Here is a 23,480-nt window from a genome sequence, read left to right as displayed (position 1 = left end):
TACAATTTTTTATTTATTTTGTTTTATGTTTTAACAGGTTTTTTTTTTTTTTTTTTTTTTTAAAACCCTCATTGTCTATACCATTACAAAGCATAGATGTGGCCGGGCGCAGTGGCTCACGCCTGTAATCCTAGCTGAGGCGAGTGGATCGTTTGAGCTCAAGAGTTCGAGACCAGCCTGAGCAAGAGCGAGCCCCTGTCCCTACTAAAAATAGAAAGAAATTATCTGGCCAACTAAAATATATATATATATATATATATATATATATATATATATAAAAAATTAGCCGGGCATGGTGGCACATGCCTGTAGTCCCAGCTACTCGGGAGGCTGAGGCAGGAGGATCACTTGAGCCCAAGAGTTTGAGGTTGCTGTGAGCTAGGCTGACGCCACGGCACTCTAGCCCGGGCAACAGAGTGAGACTCTGTCTGAAAAAACAAACAAACAAACAAACAAAAAAAACACCAACAAACCAACCAACAAACAAACAAACAAAAACAAAGCATAGATGCATCAGTTATGATGGAACATGAAGAAATGTCAGATTTCTTTATTCTTGAAGAAAATTTAAATCAGATTCCAATTTTCCTTCACAGGAAAGTCAGTATTAGTTTATTTGATTGAGGTGGGCATTCCTTCCACCTCTCACCAAGCCATGTTACAGAAGGTCCTGGGGAGTCTTTTAAGCAGTGAGATGTTCAGAAAGGCTTCTCTGGGTCTTCAGTCTACACTGGCCCCTGGTGATACGCTGATGTGTAAGCCCAGCTGGTCCCCTTGGAAGCAGAGGCCTATGCTATTATTTTAACATGACAATCTTTGCTGAGGCCAGGATTCTTGTAGCTAAGGATCAACTTCTCTGGCCTTATGATTTGGCTAGGCCATTCTTCTTCATATCCCTGGGGAATTGTGAGGGGGAGTGGATTAGGTTCCTGTTATACTTCTTAAAATTTCAGGCTGCTTTCTCTTTCCAAATCATGGTGAGTTTTCCCTCTCTCTACTTTTTTCTGTCTTTCTTGCAGTGGAAGACCCCTTTGCAAACTCCCCTTCAAAGGCAATATCTCTCTTTCTTTTTCATAACAAGGAATCCCATCATTAAGTTTAGGCTTTCCAAAACAAAAGTCAAGAAGAGATGTTCTCTTTAGGAGCCTTATGCTTTGACGGTCTCATAAGGAGGCCTGGATAACTGTCTTGAAATCAAGGAGATTTCAAAACATAAAACAAATAGCTCTCATTTTCCTGTAGCAATAAACACAAAGTGAATTAACATCCCAGGAAGCTATTCTGTAATATTCTCTTCCTTAATAGATTCAAATCCCTCAAAGGAATATTTTCCTCATCACTCTGCTTCTCTTAATGGTTGGTGGGGAGGGGGGAGCACACACGGAGCTCTAGTTTTGGCCCCAGATGGTGGTTTTCAGGACAGTAACTTTCCCATAGAAAGCAGTGTAGGGATGAATAGGTTATGGTCTGTGAAAGCTCCCTAAGGATTATATACCTGAATCTGATTGGGTACAGGGAAAATTCCCCAGTTCTTTTTGGAAAACAACCCTATTTAGAGAGTTTAATTTATTCTACCACTTGTTCTATCCTACCCAGGGGCTCAGCTAGTGGCATCTTTTCAAAATCTGGATCAATCTCTTCTGGGCCTTGGACAACATGGATGGGGTGTTGTGTTTGATCTAAAGTTGGCAGTTGCATGTAGGACTCAGTTATTACTAGTGAGTGGGCTGGTCCCCTCACTAAATTTTCCTAGTATGCCCACTTCATCCTCAGAGTGTTCTTTTTCTTACTACCACTGCTATTTCAAATCCTTACCTAGTTCTTGAGAACTCCCAGGAGCTATGAATTCTTTTTAACAGTATTGCCTACCATGGAATGTCCATATTCTCTACATGGAAGGCAAAAAGAAGGCACTTAGTCTTTAAAAAAAAATTTTTTTTTGGAGACAGGATTTTTGCTCTGTTGCCCAGGCTGGAGTGCAGTGGCATGACCTTAAGCTCAATGTGGCCTTAAACTCCTGTGTTGAAGTGATCCTTCTGCCTCAGCCTCCCAAGTAGCTAGGACTATAGGCATGTACCACCATAGCTAGATAATTAAAACACCTTTTTTTTTTTTTGGTAGAGACAGCGTATTTCTGTCTTGCTATATACTGGGATTACAGACATGAGCCACTGCATCCAGCTGGTGCGTATTCTTTGTGTTTCTTTCCAAAATGTACTCCCTGCAGGCTGAGGAGTATGCTTTCTAGTCTTCTTCTGTTTTCTTCCACCCAGTCACTGTATTTGCCCTAGGCAAACCTTATTGCAAATTAAGGGCCGAATTTATTGACAAGATGTATTCACCTGAGAATTGGGGTTTGGTTCAAGTGCCTGGGTGGAAGCGATTATATTTGTTTCTAAAACTCCTTTCCTCTTTTTCACCGTCAACTTTAAAATCTTATTTTGGGTTGGGCACGATGGCTTAAGCCTGTAATTTCAGCACTTTGGGAGTCTGAGATGGGAGAATTGCTTGAGTTTGAGACCAAGCCTGAGCAATATAGTGAGACACTATATCTATGAAAAAAAAAATTGCTTCCGTGATTTTTTAAAATGGTATATTAAAAATATTAATACTATTATTATATTGGTCCTTTTTGTGTAGTACATTTTATCATTAGAGAAAAAAGTCATGGTAAGTCCTATTTGTGTTTCTACATGCCTGTTGGCCCCACCTTTTAAAAATACAATCAATTTAAAAGTAGGCTAAACACAAAACAATAATTTTCCTTGCATGTTAATATAACTGATGATAGTTTTCATGGCGACTACAGAGAGAACTAAGAGATCACCAAATTATTTTGGATCTGATGCCTTTTTATTAATTTCAGATAATACTAGAAAAAAATCCTAGTTCTTGAGAAGTTATCCCAACCAGTGATTTTCAAAATTTTTTTGGCCAGGATCCCCACTAAGAAATACATTTTAACAACCCAGTGTGTATTTTTATGCACATTGACATACATAACACAAATAAAAATTTCAGAAAATCATGCTTGCCTTTAGCACACAATAGCCTTCTATCTAGTTGATTCCTTTGTGTCTGATTAAAAAATTGATGGTGTTGGCCCACTAAATTGATTTCACTACTTACAGTTAAATAATTTTAACCTGTGTGGTAAAGATACAGTGAGACAAATCTTAGTCCATTCTAAAAGAGAAAATTACTCTTTAAGCTCCATAAGTTGGGAGAGTTTGCCTGAGATTTGGCTTTGCTGTCATTTTACTTTTACTTTCAGGAACTTCTTCATCACGTCCAAGGTAAACATTTCCCATTGGATTTTATAACAAAATACCATACAGTAAGTTTTTAAGTTCTTATAATGACAATATCTTGGCAAATGTCATCCTACATCCTTTTATAGGTGGAGAAAGTATCTTTGTAGAGGTTACAGTTTGCTGTGTTAAAGGAAATTTGTGAAAGTGTCATGTATCCTAATTTCTATGCCGGTACACTTTGAGAAATGTCTCAGACTTTTTCTCAGTGTTTTCTTACATGTTTTCTACTCCTTGTAGATCTCAGTAAGATCTTACTGAGTGGGCACAGAATCTCTTGACTGAAAAACTGACCTTGCCTGGCACATTTACTTTACCTGTTTTATTCAATGTGCAGAATATCTCAGTCATGGCTATAATGTGTGTAAATAATCACCTGTACAGCTCAGACTCCATAGAGCCACAAGACATTCTAATTGACATATTCAGTTTCAATCATTTAAGTTGTGTAGGAAAACTAATAACTCTTGAATGAATAGCAACAGTTAATTGGGGTGGTGAGCAGGGATTTAGTGGAAGATTTTATTTTGACTCATGTTAGTAGGTTAATATTATCTTGGTTTTCATGTAAATATACTCTAAGCCAGGTGGGAACCTTGTGATTTATAACTAGGAAGCTGACTTATAAGTAGGAAGCCCATGGTAATAACTCTTAGGGGAAAAAAATATAATAAAAATATTGCACATTTTGAGGAAAAGATTATTTCTAATTATGAATACATTTATTGAAATCTTTGTGACAGAGATTCTTAATTTGCAGGTGGAGTTAATATATTTTTGAGGAAACTAAAACCATGCTCTTTATAGCAAATGGTATAAATGTAGGACAAAATGCCAATGCCTTTTAAAATTGTTTTGTAAATTTAGATGAGCTGTTCTAGATTAACCCTTTCTAGCCATTTTGCATCCTACCAGTGATAATATCAAGTGTAAAAAAAAAAAAGCCAAGATAGAAATATAAATTCATTGAGCATCTGATTTTTTAATGATTTGGATACGAGAGATTATACAGAACAAGAATACTCATGCTTTCTATGAGACTGCCTTATGCAAGAAATGCTTCTTAAGGATAGTTTCATATTTCAGTTATAAAAATGACTCAGCTTAAATGATTATTAATTTCCTACCATGTGTAAGACTCTAGGATAGATATAGTGGGAGAAATAAGTAAGAAATGGGTGTACCACTAAAAAAAAATTCATAACATAGGTGAAAAATTAGGGAGATATGGTAGTAGTTCAGGAGTAAGGGGAAAATGCCCTGACATGTGGGCATGGCAGCAGGAATACAAAATAAAGAACTGATGTGGAAGACAAGTAAAAAGAATGACTGGTAGGTCTCAGTGACAGAAAGGATATGGGAATGAAAATGAGGGAGACAGTAAAATATGACTCTATAGTTTAAATTAAAACTTCAATTATAATGTGGAAAATAGAGATCAGTATTTGTGCAAAAGGTCATTTTCAGAGTACGTGTATGAGAACTTTGGGCTCAAACTGTATTTAAGAGTGTGTAAAGTTTCTCTACAAGAATAGATTTTAGTTTTTCCTTTGTTTTCCTTTCTGCTTTTCTGCTTAGTTAGTTGTTTTTGTTCCGGGATTTATATTTGAATCAAAGTTTATTGTGTAGGTATATAGTAGCATGACTAATTATTATATTGCTGAGACAAATTCTAGAACACGAGCTTACAAGAGATAGGACTGCATCTGACAAAAGACAAGTAACTGATTCCACAGTAGAAAAGTCAGAAATGTGAAAAATACAGAGAAGAAATTTTATAAAGCTTATAATCTTTTATAATCTCTTTGAATCACTTTGCACAATGGGGTAAGGGTTGAAAACAGACTGGAGGTGTAAAATGTCTAGTTATATCTACACATTTATTTAATAAAATGTCAAAGAGCTAAAAACTGGAAATAACACAGATAAACATCAATAGAAGAACAGAAACAGTGTTATATTCATACAATGGAACATGAATCAGTGACAAGAAGAAATGTACTACTGATTGAAGCAATAACATGCATGAGTAGCAAAAACATTGGATTTAGTCAAAGAAGACTTACACAAGAGTATATACTGTGTGATTCCATTTATATGAAGTTCTAAAACAGGCAAAACTAATCTATGGGAGAAAAAATTGGAACCATTGTTACCCTGGGGGTGGGGGTGAGGAATTCACTGGGATGGGGTTTGAGGGAACTGGGGGTGGGGTCACACAGGTATATGCATTTCTCAAAACTCATTAAATGGTACGCTTAAGATTTGTCCATTTCACCATGTGTAAATTTTACTTAAAAAATGTAAATAAGTATTGGTTAATAAGAGTGCTGAAGTATTTATGGCTAAGTACTGATATCTGCAAATTACTTTGAAATGCAGAAAAAATGATGGATAAATAATGGATAGATAATTACATAGTTATGTAATGAAGCTAATATAGCAAAGGATTGTTTAAGTGGTAGCATATGGATGCTCACTATACAGTTCTTTCAACTTTTTATATAAAATATTGGGGAAAGTTTAAGGAACTCTGAATGCATATAAAACCCTTGGGATGACTACGATTTACCAGTATGGGAGTCAGTAAAACACAGTGATTAAGAGGGCTGGGGTCCTGAATCAGAGCTTTGAGTTTGAATCCTATTAGTTGGATCTTTTATTAGTTTTGAGAGCTTTGGCAAATTATAACAGTTTTACTCTCTTAAAAAATGTGAATAATATTTGCATCATAGTTTTATGAAATTAAATGGGTTAAATAATATAGCATATTTATCAAGATGTTTAGCATATAATTAGCTTTTGATAAAAGTTACTTTAAAAAAGTCAAAGGAGTATGTAAAAGCACCACAAAACATATAGTTTCATTTTCCTGTAAGAGCCAATTCTAATAAGTAAAAATACTTTCTAGCAAATATTGGATATATTTTTCTATACCTTCCAAAGGATAGAAGTGATGAAAGTTAATTATTTTTAAATATTTTCTTTCATTTAAATAAATATAGGCTCCAGAAAAATTTTTTTTTTCCTGATTTCATAACGTCAGAGTAATTCTAATTCAGTACATTTTTTGTGTACCTTTGTCAAGATCCTGAGGTAGGAGACAGTAAAACAAAATGGATTGAGACAGAGTTCTTATGAAAAGTTCATAATCTACAATTGAATATTTCATTGTTCTTTAGAGGCAAAACACTACACTAGGCTGAAATTTGTCTTTAGTTGTTTACCTTAAATTCTAAATAAGTAGAATCTAGGTAGGGGATAGATAAAAGCCTCTAGATTAGCACTAATAGAACATCCTGTGATGGTGAAATGTTCTGTACCTGTGCTGTCCAGTGTGGTAATCACTAGTTACATATGGTTATTGAGAACTTGAAATGTGGCTAGTGCAATGGAGAAACTATTTTATTTTAATTTAGCAACATGTGGCTAGTGGCTACCAGATTGGACAGTGCATCTCTAGAGTGTGTTTCTCAAACTATTGGAGGAAAAAAGCTAGTTATTTAAAATTTTCAGTCTGTTATGAACTAATATTTTTGTAGAATGCAATAAAAATTACTGCAAAAATGAAGTGAAAAAAATCAAAGACATGCAAAATACCATCTCAGTTTTTCTTACTGTTAGATTCAACAGACAAAATTACTATGTGAAAATTGCTGTAAAAATTTCTAAACACTCTCAACTTCTGTATTTTATGTCATGTACCAATGACAAATAATTTTTAGACTGGCAATGATCATGGATCACACTTTGAGCTAAGGAGAGGTCTCTTGCTACATGTGCCTAAGAATGATTTCCTAAAACCAACACTTTATATTAAAATTACTGGTATAGGTAATTTTTTTTTTTTTACAGATTTAAGAACAATTCAATAATGCATTACTGATATAATAGTTAACACTCTTTGTAGCAAGTCTTGTCTAGGACAGCTGTACCTTGACAGTGTAACGTGGACAACTTAAAGGTGGACTGGGAAGACTTATTTGATCCAATGAAGCCATTTTTGCAGTTGGAGGTATAACCTGAAAAATCCTTCCTTCTATAAAGTTCAGCCCGACGTTTACAGCAGCCAAATTTACTCAGCAACAGAAAGAAATCTCTTCGGAATGTCTTTGTGAAAATCGCATACAGAAATGGATTGGCACAAGAATTGACAGGATAAAAAAGAACCAGTAAAACTTTAGAATTGGTTACTGTGATAAGGGGCACTTTGAAGGCAGCTGAGATGGCAAAAAAAGAGATAGGTGCCATGCAGGTGAAATCGGTGAAGATGAGGATTGCCATTTTCTTAGCAATCTTTGTATCTTTGTTGGTAGCCATCAGCTCTGGATTTTGAACTGCAAAATAAATTTTAATGTAGCAAGCACAAATGATGATGAAGGCCACCACATTGAGTATTAGGATGGTTAGTATGTAGACTTGAGAGAGAGTGGTTTCCACATCCATGGGGAGGCAAATACTGACCTTCATGTAGTTGCTGACACCCACAAGGGGCAGCATAGCAATTAGAGTAGAAAAGAGCCATCCTCCAAGCATAATTGGAATGGCATGTCTCAATCTCAGCTTTTGGTCCAGCTGGATAGCATAGGTTATGGTGTGCCATCTTTCTAGAGTGATGACGGTGAGGGTGTAGACAGAAAGTTCACTTGAAAATACAGTGAAAAAGCCAGCAGCACTGCACCCACTCCCTGTCTGCCAATCTATAGCATGGTTATAATACTGGCCTTTGGTTTGGGAATCAACCGAGGCAATGAGCAGCAAATAGAGCCCCATGCAAAAGTCTGCAAAGGAGAGGTTGCACATGAGAAAACGGGGCACTGTAAGTTTATAACGACTGGTCAAGAGAACAAAGAGGACAGTCATGTTTCCCATAATGGCTAGGATATTAATCAGCCAAATCAGGACCCTAAGGAAATCATAGCCCATAATATCTTCACAGGGATTAAAAGCATCTGGTTCAGGAGCACATCGAGGTGTCTTGGATGAGCAGAAACCATAATCATAATCCCAGCCACTCAGTTCACTCTCAGCAAAGATGGCAGAATAACTGTAAGAAGAATATTGACTTGATGTAAATGTAAGAGAATTTCTATGATTCTGAATATTAAAAAAATTCAAGAATTATCCTTCATGTTTTTCTAAGGCCTAAGAAACAAAGGAAACAAATCCACAGTAGCCTCAGCCTTACATTTACTTGTTAAATTATCAGAGAACTTTGATTTGATGTAGGAGTTCCTTAAGAAGGGAATGAAAAGCCATTTACACACACATATATATATATAAAAACACATAGATGCAAAGACTTAATGAAGCTGTTTACAGAAGGTGATTTTCTTTAGAAACAAATTTAGAGACACAATATATGCTTGCTAAATCTAAAAGAATCGTTTCTTGGCATTTTCTTAGCTATTTATCTCATTTAATTGCTAACAAGACTGCTACCAAGCTGTTTGTAGTAGAACACAAATGGAATTGGAAGGCTCGCATTGTTGAAAATTGCAGGCTACTGGTGGACTTGTTTGCACTTAAGTCCCTGGCTAATCAGATAACCCAACTGAGAAATAGAAACCAAGGATAGATTATTAGAAATTTATGAAACAGGAAAAATAGGGTTGTGGGCAATAGGAAGATATGGTGAAAATAGATACTTCTTAGGGCTATAAATCAAAGACAGAGGGTAGATTGAAGAGGTACTCTTTCCCTAGTGAAGAAACAGTCTTTCCTCTGCCACTCCCAACCCCGCTGCTACTTCCTGAGTTCAGATTTTCATCCTTTCTTATGTGGCAATTACATGAGTTTTTTTCCTTACATCTTTTCTCCAGTTTTAGCCCTCTGCCCAGTCCATCCTACATGGTCCTCCTGGAATAGCCTTTCCTAAACGCAAATGTATGAATTTCATTTCCCCAACTCAAACCTTCTCTAGGTTCTCACTGGCCATGGGATAAAATCCAGACTCCTTGTGATGACCTCCACTGCTGTCCCTGGTCTGTGTTCTGCCTACCTCCCCAGTCTTCTCTCTCAGAAGCAGCAATGCTGTGTAATTCAGAGCATGGGCTCTGGAGCTAGACTGCCAGGACCCAGTCCTAGCACAGCTGCTTATGGATTGTGCAAACCTGGGAGAGTTAATTAACATCTCTGGGCCTCACGTTCTTCATTTGCCAAGTAGGGACAAAATCATACCTTCCTTAGAGTTGTGCTAAATATTAAGTGCATTAATATGTGTAGAATGTTTAGAACAATTCTTGACACAATAAATATTAGGGGTTTTATAATTATCTCTTGCAAATCCCTTGTGCAACCTTCATAAAATGACATGGCTCTTTGAATAATTTCTACTGTCTTCATTCCTCTGCCTTTGTATATGCTGTTTCTTCTGCCTGGAATTTCCTTCCTCTCCTCATCCATAAAGACAAGCTCTTCTATGAAGCCTTTTTTGATTTTACTCCCTAAGTAGTATTCTTCCTCCTGCCAGGGCTCCACTTAGGACTATTTCAGTTATCAAAACATATTGGAATTAAGTGATGATACATGTCTGTCTTCTTTGATTGTCTGTTAGCTTCTTGAAGGCAAGGGACTAGGTATCATTTATTTTTGAAATCCCCGTGCCTAGCACAGTTTTGGCTCAGAGTGTTCATTCAAGAAATGTTTGTGGAGTGACTAAATTTAAACCAGGATGATCCAGGTTCTGAAAGGGATTGAGAGGACAGAGGGACAATGAGCATATACAGTATGATGCATATAGACTCACTTAATTTTCTCTTTGCTCACTCTCTGCTAATATCTTGGGAGCTGGAGAAATGGGCATAATTTTTCTATTGAGGCCATTACTAATATGTTTTGTAATGCATATTTATGCAACAATAAGAAACCTATGGTTACACGTTAAAAGAGTATTTTCCTCTAGTCTCAAAACCTAACTTCTCATATTCTGTATTAGAAAGTTCATACCTAATTCACTGAGTGGATGAAATAATATATTTGAGGAACATGATACTGAAGGGAAAGGACACAGATTTAGAAAAAGAAAATCTGACCTGGGACTCCAAAAATGTGTTATAATATCGTAGAGACCAATTTGGAACTAGAAAAGAGCTGCTGCTATGTGCAAAAGACTGTAGGGGAACCTCTTCTGTTTTAGTGTTCAATATCTTTGTAAGCAGCACATTTGTTTGTCCTCACAGACATCAATACAATTACCTATTTTTTAATCTTTAAAGAGAAGATGGCTATAAAGAACTATTAAAGAAAATAGATCATTAGTTTCTTAGCATTAGGAAGGATTTTAAAGACCATCTCATGAAATCTCCTCATTTTATTGGTAAGGAAGCCAACATTAAAGGATGTGACTTTGCCGGGGTCCCTCAGGGGGACGGTGGAAGCACAAGGTCTTCATATCTGTAGCACAAAGGCCTTTGCTTTACTTCCTTCTCTCTCAGTGCTTTGCAAAGTGTGGTCCTTGGACCACCTCCGTCAGAATCACCAGGGTGTTTGTTGGCGCCCTGGCTTTACACCAAACCCTGAATCCAGATCTCTAGGGACAGAGCCCAGGAATCTGCATTTTAATCACATTCTCTGGATGATTCATACAAAATTATAGCCTTTATTAAATCAGTGGAAACTTTCCTACTATTTCTGATTTCCTTTACCCCTTTCCCCTTATCAAAACTACTTCAGCTGTTAAAAGCACTAACTTAAAACTTCTAAAAATTCTACCATGATTTCTGAATAAATTTATACCAACATGGTTAAACACATTGTCTCCCTTTGTCCTTTGCAGCCCCCCACACCCGCCTTTTATTTTTGCCCTGCTAGGCATATGTCTAGCAATTTTTTTTTTTCCTTTGGCAATTTGTCTTTTGACCAAATACCTGCTTGCTGCTACTTACATTTGTGTCCTGGGATGGCTCCCGAGGGCAGCATCACGCTTATTGACAAAGCCCAGCATGGAGCTGTCTTTAGTGTTGTAGGCTGTGACAGGGAGTGTGAATGGACTCACGTGGACTTAATAATATTGAGTTAGAGGAAGCAGAGCCATAGCATCACTGCTCTGGTCTCAAGAAAGAAAAGAAAGAAAGAAGAAAAGAGGGGAATTTTAGGAGGTCAGTGGTGCCAGCCATAGCAGTGAGGACAAATTATCTTTCAGAGAATAGGTAAGGCTTAGTGGCTAGTTCTAGATTGTCTAAACTCCAGGAACTCAGGAATGGCTATCTGGTGGGAAGTGGGAGGTAGAATATTTATCATAAAAATGTTTTCACATGGAGAACACTTTTTGTACTTAGATTATTAATTTCAGTTTGTTTGGGGGGTGCTAGAGATTAGGGGACTTATCTTCAAGCTTTGCTGGCATAGCAGACTCAAGGTTGGGTGCTCATTTGACAAGGCTTAGGGTGCGGGCTGGTGAGGGTTATCGAGGTGGGGTAAAGTCTCCCCTCCCCACAATCATCCCTCGACTGTATCCAGAAATGGTTTCCTGTTGATGAGAATAAAACCATATGGTTGCAAAAGAGTTATTTAGAAGGTGACTGATAGAATACTGAGAGAATAGTGGGAAGGGTGGTGAAAAATGAACACTGGTGTCAGACCTAAATGAAAGGAAAGGAAAAGAAGGAGACAGAGAATAATACTCACCCACCCTTGTTACTGTCACATTCTTTAACAATTCCTTTCACTCTCATGGTTCTGAATGCTGTTCCTTACAGATGAGGAAAAAGTCCCCAAAAGGGTATTTTGTCCAGTGATACTCAGTGTTACATGAACACTACTGCCAAGGATTCATGTCCAACTCTGAGGAACCCAAGTCCAGGGTCCTTCCACCTACCACCTTGCTACTTCTGTCTAACTTGGAGGTTGATGGGAAGAGAAAAGAAGAGACAATAAAGAGATTGGCAAAGTGTCCTAGGGGGCATCTGGTTTTGTAGTGTGAAGGACACATGGGACGAATCATAAAATTACTAAATCTCAGTAACTGTGGCATAGGGACAACAGGATTATCTCTTTGAAGCATACTCTTTTACGTTGGAAGTTAAGTGAAATGCCAAGGCAGCCAGCATTTGTAGCAGAAAAATGTTAAAAATTAGTCAGCAGAATGGAAATGTAGTTCCCATCCAGTGTATATTAGTGATAGCATCAAGACTAATTTTAAACTCAGGAGCATAGTGGTCAAGGTGGCCTAAGTCTCTTTGAAGGGAAGTGGTGGCTACTTCTAGAAGCTATGTTTGCAATTAGTTAATCTTTGTGGAATGCTGACCATGTGAGTAGAGAAAATTTCTACAAATGAAGTTATCATTTATACTGGCCTTTAGTAACATCAAAATACCTGCAAATAAAATTTTAATTTTTAAGGAGAATTTAATATGGAATAAACATTTAGGTACATTTTTAAAAGAGGATTTTTTAATAGTTGAAAGAGAAACTTAACTAGATGCCAATTGTAAAGAAAAAAATTCCCATTTTTAAACTATTAAAAAATGCTTTTCAAACATCCCACCAACTAAGACTCGTATCAAAAGAAAATCATTGGCATTGACAATAAGGTGCACGCAGAACAAAATATGACTTCCTGAGTTTCTTTGCATGCAAATACTTACAGTGTTTCATTATTTGATTTCCTTACTGTGCTTTCACATTGTTCGGAAATGTTTTCAAAAATGGAAAATGAAAAATTCTGTCTGAAAGAGAAGAGGTTAAAAAAAAAAAAAAAAGGTTGAGCTTTGGTCTTCAAGCCTGATCGTGTGTCTATTTATGCTTTGTTCATCCAAATGCTTTACTTGTTACCCAGTGTCATGCTCTGCGCCATTGTCCTAACTGAAATGCTTCCTGAGGAGAGAGGAAAGGCTTCTGAATTGTCATTAGAGTACTTCCAGCTTAGATAAAATGCTTCTGAGTACTAAGTGTTTTGTGTGGGCTCTCGAGATGAAAAAAACTTAAGTTTGTCATATTGAATCAGGGATTTTTCAGTGCTTATTAACAGCTACTTTTATGATGTATTGATGAGGTCTGCTCTTTACCACTCTCTTTGCCACATCAGCCTTCATTAACAAATAACCATTTGGAGTTCATGGCTTTGAATTGTAACTGGGCATCTCTTTTGTAAGGATTTGAAGATATTGGACTTGATATTTTGGTGTGAATTTTAGGCTCTTTTTCTTATGTGCAGAAACATGCATGGGTGCTCCCTGCTCCTCCTCCTTTCACTCTAAGAAGTTTAGCCTATGGAAAGAGGAGAAATGCCGGGAAAAGAAAGGAAGGCCTGTACTTACCTAAGGGTGTACTTAGGTAGGGACGAAACCTAAGGGAAGTACAAATGAATATACACCCAGGGGGAAAGAGGGCAGGCTATAAGAGCTTCAGACTCTACTGAGGAGGAAGAGAAATGAGGCAATTCAAACTGGACATTTCTATGTTTTATTCTTCTCCAATACTAATGAGACAATTCCTTGTAGGAATAACTTTGTACAAAAGCAGGAAGGTGGGGAATATGTCAGAATTATTTGACCTTCTGGACTTACTCTTGCAAATTAATCAACTTGTTATTTGGGTCAGGATTGTAAATTCTCAAACTTGGATCAAATAGTGTGTGTGTGTGTGTGTGTGTGTGTGTGTGTTTCTGGCTTTGTGTGTTTGACGCTTAGAGATATTGTGTGTGAACACATTCACAGTTAACAGGAAATGTGGGTATTCTTGGCCCTCAGATAATAGAACTGGGTGCTGTCTACTCTTTTCTGAAATTTTAACCATAGATACCAAGGGGGTCTTGACGGCCATCTGCCCAGGCAGCTGTGTTCATCATCCACACAGAGGAGTGACTTAGAGTTTGCACAAACATTCCACAGGCCCAACTTTAGGCTCTCCATCCTCACTGGTATTTAAGGCTTCAAGCTTTAGGATGCAGAGGGAGTCAGTTAAAGCTTGTAATTCCAATCAAGACAACCTCCATGTACCTACATTCCCATCTCATCCTGATACTGGCTCATAATTGCATAGTCCTTTCTTTTTTTTTCTGCCCAGAGGTAGTCAGTCTCTTTCATCAACTGGAATAAAATTCCTGAACTGAAGTTTTTACATGCTAGTAATTTTAGAAGGGATGTGATTTCTTTGCTGCAAAAGTGTAGGTGTCCAGAGTCAGCTTTATTATTAACCAGAATCTATATCATTCTCCTTATTGGTCTCTTGCCAGCTTTGCCAACTTCTAACCCATCCTCTCCCCTGTTGCCAGTGTGATAGTTTGTAGAAGCAAATTTGAGTAATCTTGCTTCAAATTCTTCATGGGTCCCCATCCTCTAAATAACTTGGCCTGGCACTCAGAAACCATATGGCCCATATCTCCCTGGTTTCCTCTCTTGACTCATTTTCCTCCAGGTATCCATAAGTCTTCTTGTTCCAGTTTTTCTGAACAACTTTCACCTACTGTCTCTTGCCTTTGTGTTTTCACGTGAGCCATTCTGTCTTTGTATGCTTTTCTTTATACTTAGCTAGGCAGCTACTACCTGTTCTTCAAGACTCAGCTTCAGCATAAGTCACTTTCCTCAGGAAGCCTTCCATAAGCCCTGCTGCCATTTAGAAGCTCTTTCTTCCTCTTGCTCCAGGAGCACTCTGTTCTGTCCTCAACTCTGTCATAACATTTGCTTAAATATTGGTTCTGTTGTGTGTTGCCCCCACACAGCTGTCTGTGACTTATCATTGTATCTTCAGACTTTTGCACGGTGTTTGGAACATGGTAAGTGCTCAACTAATGTTCTTTGAAGCTCATTTAATGCTGTGTGACTCTTTGAACACAGCACGCATTTTGTCTTCTCAGCAGCCTCAAAGGTTTCAGGTAGAACCTAACCTCTTATGCAAGGCACAAATAATGCATGCTCATTGATTAATTACAAATAATTAATTTTGGTCGATTCCAAACAGAGACAGCAGCATCCTAGTGTCACTCAGTACCTTATCTAATTAACTAATTGAGACTATCTCCTTAGGCTGCAATAATAACCCTTTAGGGCAATGTTTTTCTAACTGTGAGTTGTGGCCCCTTAGTGGGTCATGAAAACAATGGAGTGCATCAAAATTGGCATTAATAACAAGCAAACATAAAATAGACAAGAAAATATGTGAGTATTTCACATATATAAAACAAGTATTTTATTTTAGTTACATATGCACCATGGTTACTGGGTTGTGATGTAAAAAAGATATTTCTTACTATGCATCACAGTCAAAATGTCTGGGAAACATTGCTCCAGGGAAAGAATGAAATCCTGCCACCCATTGTGGGTTGAAGTGAATCAGTAAGATGCCTTCCACTGGACACAGACCGGCCATGAGTTCCTGCCATTTCTGTTCCCATACTGAGCTAATACTTAGGAGGCTGGAATTCTGTTCTGAAATAGAAAATTCTCTTCTACTGAGCGAGAAACAGCCTTAAAAAAACCTATAGTATTTTTTGTCCATTTTTTAAATTCAAGATTAAGATATTAGGTAAGTTTTACCCTCCTGGGCCTACTTCCCCCCACTTCATTAAAAATGATGCTCTCTGATAAGGATTAGAACTAATTGATCTCTGAGATTCCAGTTTTGCACTCCATTTTGCAATTGCTAAAATAGGCTGATTCAGTTTACCCAGAATTGGCTACAAAGGTCTTTTAGCTGCAGGGTGAAACAACTATTTGGCAACAATTTTCAAAAGGGAACAGGACAGTTTATTTTTTTCTTGTCTGTCTGGAAGTGACCCCATGGCTATGGAGGTGGTGTGGAAGGCTGGGAGTGAGGGAGCAGGGGGCTGTCTACCAGGTGACCATTTTGAAATCTGAGTTTCTGCCACAGCCTGGCAAGCTTTCCCATCTTTTTTTTTTTTTTTTTTTTACTTACCCTTTTGTTGGCAAGTTTCTAAAAGCACAGCAGTGGCTGGGATAAGTCAACATGGCATCCAGGAGATTGGTAAATTTTTCTCTTGACGGCAATTTTTTTAGAGAATAAGATGACGTGGCAATTAGTGTCTGAATGGACTCCAGCCCATAGCTCGGCAGGGCCTGCAATTTGGTAGAAGAAATATCCCTGAACAATAAAGGGAAGAAAGGCTTTTTATTTATTTGATAGATTTTGTTCTGAGAATGAAACCTCCTCTCAACAAACAGTATCATTCTGGGTTCTGAGGAATCTTTTCTTCATCTTGTTTTCCCCCTAATTTTCCATTTCAGTTACTCTCATTAAGATCTGAATTCAAAAAGCCTATTTTGTGGGATTTTCTTTTCTCATGCACCCCATTATTCTCTTCAAGGTTGAGTGTAACTCCTTGTACCTGCCATACATTTATTAGCACTCTCTCTCTCTCTCTCTCTCTCCCCTCTCCTGATTCCTTTTCTCCACTCTTTCTCTCCGTCTACTTCTCTCCACTTAGCAGAAGTGAAATAACTACTTGCTATGTGAGACAGCAGGCACATGCAGTGACATCAGCTTTTGTGCTCCACCCCAGGGGGAAATATTCAGGGCTTCAGATGCCTCAGTCCTTGATTGATCAAGCCCTGCAGGAGAGGTTTTCACGAAGCAGAGGCTGCTTACCCTATTAGGAGCTGCTGTGTGGCATTAGCCATCATCTACCCGGGAAGCAGAATGTGTTCTCTAATGGCAAACCGGATCTGTCTGTTCAAAGCAAGCAAACACTCAGCCATGCAAGCAGAACTGTGTGGAAAGCTCAGGCTTTGTAAACAAGGCTCTGAACACCTCGGTTTTACTAGACTTGAAGCCAATGTCCAAGAAAATTCCAAACACATTAAATGTCAGGAGGAAGAGGAATCAGTGGGAATTTAAAAATTCTGCTCAGCTTCTGAGTGGCTGCGGCTGATGCCCCACGGAGCTTTTCCAGCAGCACAGCTGCCTGCAGCAGTCTGCTCCCACACTTAGTGCCCGGCACGTGGGAGGGGATCAGCGGGTGATTGATGGAAGAGGAACCTGACAGCACGGAATGATAACTGGTGTAGGCCCTGGGCGGAGCAACCAAGGCAGCAGGACTTGCCCCCGGGGCTTCAGACTTTCCTGCTTTTGTGGCCTTGTTGATTTAGTTAACAGGTGTTCTCATCCTGCTTTATGGAGTTATAATCCTCCATGTGTTGAGGATTGAGCACAGGACTCTACAGACTTGGTGTTGTGTATGTTTGTGTGTTTCTTGAATGGGTACATTTAAAATTAGCATCTTAGAAATGGCAAGGCCTCATCACAAAGAATGAGTCTCTGATAGTGGATTTTCAGTCTCAGTGACACACCAGTGGGGGAAATACTTTTTGGGGTGTGGGTGGAATGGATGCTTCTAGATACTGGTCCAATCCTAGGGGCGTAATGAGGACGACTTGGGAAGGGAGAGACCTAGGTCTTGTAGGTGTCTGAGGTGCTCACAGTCATTTCTAAGCAGCTGACCAAGCAGTTCTTCAAGCAAAGATGCATTCAGGGGTCTTGGTATGACACTAAGTCATGTTCCATGTCTGAGCCAGAGGCAGCTCTCTTTGTCCAGTGGGTGGCCAGCTTCCTGTAAGAGGTCTGCCCACAGGGTGTGCTAGACTGGAGAGTATTCAGCCAACCTACAAGATTCTGAGTCTGCTGTACTTTGAATATGAACCATATAAAAAAGACCCCTAGGATAAGGTGGCCGGAATCAGAGAGACAGCAGAAAAGGCAGTGGGCAAGAGCCATGAGGTCATGGAAGCCACAAGTAAGCAGAAGTCATGAGGTCGAGTGGAGAGAGTTAGGATTGATAGCAGCAGAAGTTAGGAAGCAGAAAGGTTCTGGAATTTTAGTGGTGGGAGTTAGGAAGTAGAGTCAGAGGTTGATAGTGGCAGGAATTCAGTAGAGTCAGAATGGACAGTGGCAGGAGCTAGGAAATAAATGCAGTCAGGGCTTGATAGTGGGGGGAGGTAGGAACTAGACACAGGGCTCGATAGTGGCAGGGGTAGGAAGTAGACAGGGTCAAGAGTTGATACCAGCTAGGAGTTAGGAAGTAGATAGTGAGGAGCTGATAGGGGTAGGAGCCAAGAAGTGTAATTTAGGGTTAATAATGGTTGGAAGTAGAAAGTACACAACAGTTATAAGTTGATACTGGCAGGATCTAGTATATAAAGAATAACCGGGACAGTTCATGTCCTTTCCTGGCAAAAAATCCTACAGCCTCCCCATCTCAGAGAAAAGGCAAAGTCTGTATAATGGCCCACAGGGCCTTCTAGGACCTGGCTCTCTGCCACCTCTGTCCTTATGTTCTATGACTCTTTTCTTTGCTCACTTTGCCATACTGGCCTCCTTGCTGTTCTTCAGATACACAAGGCAAAATCCTGCTGCAGGGGCTTTGCTTTTGCTGTTCCCTCTGCTTGTCCTGCAGACATCCACATAACTTGCCCCCTTCTTTCAGGTGTTTGCTCAAATGGTACTTTTTCAGGATTGTCTTCCCTGGCCATCCTCTTTAAAATGATAACTCCCCCTCTCTAGAGCTCCTCCCCAAGCAGCTAATAGCATTTGGCCCACTCCATATTTTATTTACTTATTTGATCCTTGTCTGTCTTCCCTGTTCCATGAAGGCAGAGGCATTTGTCTTGTCTGGTTCTCTATTTCCCTGATGCCTAATCCAGTGACTACCACATAGTATGTATGGACTCATAAAAGAGTTACTGAATAAACAAACAAACAAATGAACTGGGTTTCCCTGCTCGCTATCTTTTTAGCACTTTTTTCATTTTAAAATGACATATCTATTCATTACTTTGCCTGTTTAATGTCTCCCCTATGTGACTATAATCTCTTGAAGGGCGAGGACTAGGGCTATTTTGCTCACCACTGTCTCTTCGGCATGGTGCCTTATAAATAAGACATGTTCAATCAATGTTGAATGCATGAGTAACACCATGCTGGAGTAGGAGGTAATAGACTGTCCCCTCGGGGAAGGCATATTGTGGTCACCCTGTGTTAGAGTTGCAGAGTCTCTGGAACCCTGTTGCCTTTCTCCCTGAAGCCTGATTGCCGCTGTCTTCCTTCTCTGTGGGATGTTTAAGTCTTCTCGAGGCTTCGTCGGGAGACGACTGATTCAATATCCTGTTCCTCCTGATTTTTCCGTATGTCCTTACACTAAAACTCCATTAACTGAGGGGGCCTGGCTCCAACCCTCACACCCTCAGAGAGTCTGACACAGCAGCTCAGCCCTGTCCAGCCAAGTGCCAGGAGCCAGTCACATCTCTGGCCTTGGATTCCCATGAGTGGATTCCACGTGGGTGGCCACACTCTCTGCCAGCCCGTGAAGCCACCCTTCATATTTGCTGTTGTGGGTTGAATTGTGTCCCCTCCAAAATTCACATCTTGAAGTCTAAACCCCAGTACCTCAGAATGTGACCTTATTTGGAGATAGGGTCTTTACAGAGCTAATCAAGTGAAAATGAGGTCATTCTGGTGGGCCCTAATCCAATATGACTGGTGTCCTTATAAAAAGGGGCAATTTGGAGAGAGACACTCACACACCTATTGTGCCATGGGAAGATTGGGGTTATGCTGCCACAACCAGAAAGAACCAGCAGGAGCAAAGAGAGAGCCCTGAAACAGATCCTTCCCTCACAGCCCTCAGAAGGGCTCAACTCTTCTGACACCTTGAATTTGTACTTCTAGCCTCCAGAACTGTGAGATAAAATTGCTGTTGTTTAAGACAGTCCATTTGTGGTACTTTTCTATGGCAGCCCTGATACGTTTGGTCTTTCCAACAGCAGCCTTTTCGCATGTGGAGGCTGATGCCCCACAAAGCAGCCCGGGGTGATGTGGCCGGACCCCGAGCAGCCTGCTGGGCACTCTGGGTGGGGAGGGGAGGCAGCACCACTCTACTCACAAGATGCTAGGCCCTGTGGCCCCCTGGAAGGCTCCATTGTGCATCTTCTCCAGGTGTGCATTTTCCTTTAGCTCCCTGTGGGGAAGGACATTTTCCTCAGTGGAGTTTGCACCTCACGTATAAACATTCATAGCTGTGTACACATGTTCGGATCAACCTGTGTGCGTGGTGTGTGGGGTTAGAAGGGGAAAAGGGGGAAAGTGGAAAAAAGACATTCTTGATGATTTTGCATCTTTTTTTTGCAATTTCCCCCTCACTTAGTGGAACCCTTTGTCCTACAACTTAAAAGTACTCACTCTCTCCTGTCCTAGAGTTATGACAGCTTACTACCAGACAGCTGGGTAAGGATGAAAATAACTACTCCGCTGGCTGAGGCTGAGTGGTTACAGTGCAGCCTGCTCTGTATTGGACTCTCAGCCACTGTGACCTTGGAGGGCTCAGAGTATGCTAATAGTAAAATATTGAAGTTTGCAAATACCTTTTTTTTTTTTTTTTGAGACAGAGTCTCACTCTGTTGCCCGGGCTAGAGTGAGTGCCGTGGCGTCAGCCTAGCTCACAGCAACCTCAAACTCCTGGGCTTAAGCGATCCTACTGCCTCAGCCTCCCGAGTAGCTGGGACTACAGGCATGCGCCACCATGCCCAGCTAATTTTTTTTTTGTAAATATATATTTTAGTTGTCCATATAATTTCTTTCTATTTTTAGTAGAGACGGGGTCTCATTCTTGCTCAGGCTGGTCTTGAATTCCTGACCTCGAGCGATCCACCCGCCTCGGCCTCCCAGAGTGCTAGGATTACAGGCGTGAGCCACCGCGCCCAGCCTGAAGTTTGCAAATACTTAAAGAGAAAAAATAAAATCTTTCAAAGTTATCCCTTTTGTAATTTGCACTCTTTTTCTTTCGGATATGCATTTCTCAGTGGGTGGGAAAGGAGAGAATTCAGCTTGTGTAGAATGCCCTGGGTGCCCCAGGGGCTGGGCAGTCTCAGTGATTATTGCCTGGTGTGTGTGTTGTGGAACAAAAGTGTTTGGGGGCCCCTACTCTCAAGGCTGTGGAAGAAGCCAAAGCTATCATGGCAGTAGCTCCTCAAGGATTCTGTTCCCCTTAGCTCAAAGCAGCTCAGGCTAAACTCTTCCATAGCAGCTCAGCCTGGCCCTGCTGAGCAGCATCCTGTCTGGGCCCTGCCACTGGTCTCCAAGCACAGGCCCTTCTCTGGGTAGACAAGAGAGCTAGAAGAGCAGTCCCTGGGTTCAGGCCTGCCAGCCCTCTTTGAGTACTTTCTTCCTATGAGAGAAGGGTGGTGACTCACAGAGCATTCTGGAAAACCCTGGACTGGGGGCACAGGATGCATCTGTTGTTGGTGTGATGATTTCAAGTATGGGAACATGATTCTCTGTTCCACTGTTGCAGTCAGTGTCACACAGCAAAATAAACACGCCAACACCAACTCCCCACTCCTCCGCAGGATAACGAGGTAATTACCTGAACTCATCTCACAGCTTTGTGTATCCCTCATTGCCTTTCTGCTTGTCTCCACATCTTGCCTGGCATTTTAAAACTGCAAAAGCCCCTGCATCTCACTCTCTGGGTGGCTGCTTTCCAGGTTTCTACTGGAAAGCATTTTCCTTGGAAACACTCAGCCCTTTCATCAGATTGTACCTGTCAATCTCACCTCATCCCGTTTCTGGGTGTGTTCCCATTTTCAAAGAGATGAGGTTGTCAGAGTCAATTGCTGTTTAAAATCTCAATCAAAAGACATTTTCCTTCCTAAACCTTAATGGCTCTTCTTTCTGATTACATTTGTTTTAATTATGTTCAGTTACAGATATAAATCATTCAAACTGGGCTCCATGAGCAAATAATCCTCATGTCAGGCAGGTCAGATTAATGGTTCAAATTTCACGACAGCATTTTACGTTTTATTAAAACCCAGTTCTTTCTATATACTGATAACGTTGCATTCTGTAACTTGGTCAAAAAAATAAATCGATCCATTTCCCACATTTTCCTGGGGGGTCACTTTGGAGAATTCTCCCAATGACATGGCCACGCAGGTGGGAGCACAGTGGGAGAACCCGCAAAGTTCACCGAAGTTTTTCTAACTGGGGTGTGGTGGGAATGGTGGGGGCTGACTGCGGAGGTGTCTGAGGGTGACTGGGTGCTGCTCCGCTCTTCCCTGTCCTTAGTGGGTAGAGTATCGGAGAGCTTTGCAGGGCTTCAGTGTCATTGTTCTGAGCCACTTTGGACAGGCCTGTTTATGAGGAAGAGCTGAATGTATAGTATGAAAATTTTGCTTGACGGTTTTGAAAGCTACTCCTCCCTCCCTGCTTACACTGTACGGCAGGTGAGCTTGCCCTTAGGAGAGATTCATACTTCTCCCCACGCCCTCAGACCTGCACGACTTGCTCCTGCTGCATCTCCAGGTTTATCTCCATCTTCCCCTTGCTGAAGACTCTCCAGCCACACTGGCCTCCTCTCAATTCCTGGAACTTACCAACTTCTTTTCTTTCCCAACGCAGGACCTTTGCACATGCGGCTCCCTCTTTCTGTAATGAGCTTCCCCTCACAATTGCCAAGGGGACTCCTTGTCATTCATTTGGCTCAGACTAAAAATCATGTCCTCGGTGAGGCCATCCCTGAGCACCTTGCCTAGGTCATCACTTCCTGTACTCTCTCAGATATCAGTAATGGGTTATTTCCTTCATCGTATATGTTACTACTTGGAATAATTTTATTTATCTATTTACTTGCCTTTTTGTTTGTCTCTTCTGCTAGAACAGAAACTTTATGAGGGCAGAGATTGTGTCCACTCTACTGTTACCATTGCAGACCCAGTACCTAACACACTGCCTAATGGTGCTTAATAAATGTTTGTTGAATGAATACATGAATGAAATTGATTTGTGTTCTTGGCAAACTGACTTAGGTTCTTGGTTTCCTCTTTATTTCAACAGTGAGATACAGATTGTTGACTAACTGAACTTTTTACGGTCCACACCTGTTTTGGTGTCTCTGTAATGGCTGAAACACTGCTGACCGCCTGAAGTCCTCCCTCCTGAAGTTCTGTTTTCCCTGACTTCCCACAGAGGATGTACTGTATTGGTTTTCCTCCCACCTCTGTTTGATTTTGCTCTGGCTTCTCTTCCTCATTTCTTGTTTTCCTCCAATTTCATTTTTCCCCGTTGTCCAGGTGACCTGAGCCACAAAGGACTTCAGCCCCTTCTGTTCAGATGACCCTAGCATGTGTGTCTCTGGCCCTGGCTTTGCCTCTTCCCGGCTTCCTGCTAACAGATGACCCTTCCTTAAGCACTCATCTCGTCCTTCCCATCCTGGAACGT

General features: G+C 40.3%; 1 protein-coding gene across 1 annotated transcript in view; it reads right to left on the bottom strand.

Annotated features, from left to right (window-relative positions):
• Positions 1-6,280: 6,280 nt before the first annotated feature.
• Positions 6,281-23,480, bottom strand: part of LHCGR (luteinizing hormone/choriogonadotropin receptor) — a 54,052-nt gene continuing 36,852 nt past the window's right edge. The window contains exons 8-11 of the mRNA XM_069494679.1: positions 20,146-20,220; positions 16,167-16,352; positions 12,899-12,979; positions 6,281-8,358 (exon numbers count right to left, since the gene is read on the bottom strand). Of these exons, the coding sequence (XP_069350780.1) occupies positions 7,206-8,358; positions 12,899-12,979; positions 16,167-16,352; positions 20,146-20,220 (1,495 nt within the window). The 3' untranslated portion in view covers positions 6,281-7,205. The remainder of the gene's footprint in view (positions 8,359-12,898; positions 12,980-16,166; positions 16,353-20,145; positions 20,221-23,480) is intronic.

The sequence above is a fragment of the Eulemur rufifrons genome, chromosome 19, assembly GCF_041146395.1.
Source record: "Eulemur rufifrons isolate Redbay chromosome 19, OSU_ERuf_1, whole genome shotgun sequence".
In the NCBI taxonomy this organism is placed as follows: domain Eukaryota; kingdom Metazoa; phylum Chordata; class Mammalia; order Primates; family Lemuridae; genus Eulemur; species Eulemur rufifrons.
Note: the sequence above shows the minus strand (reverse complement) of the source record. Positions and strands in the feature narration are given on the sequence as shown.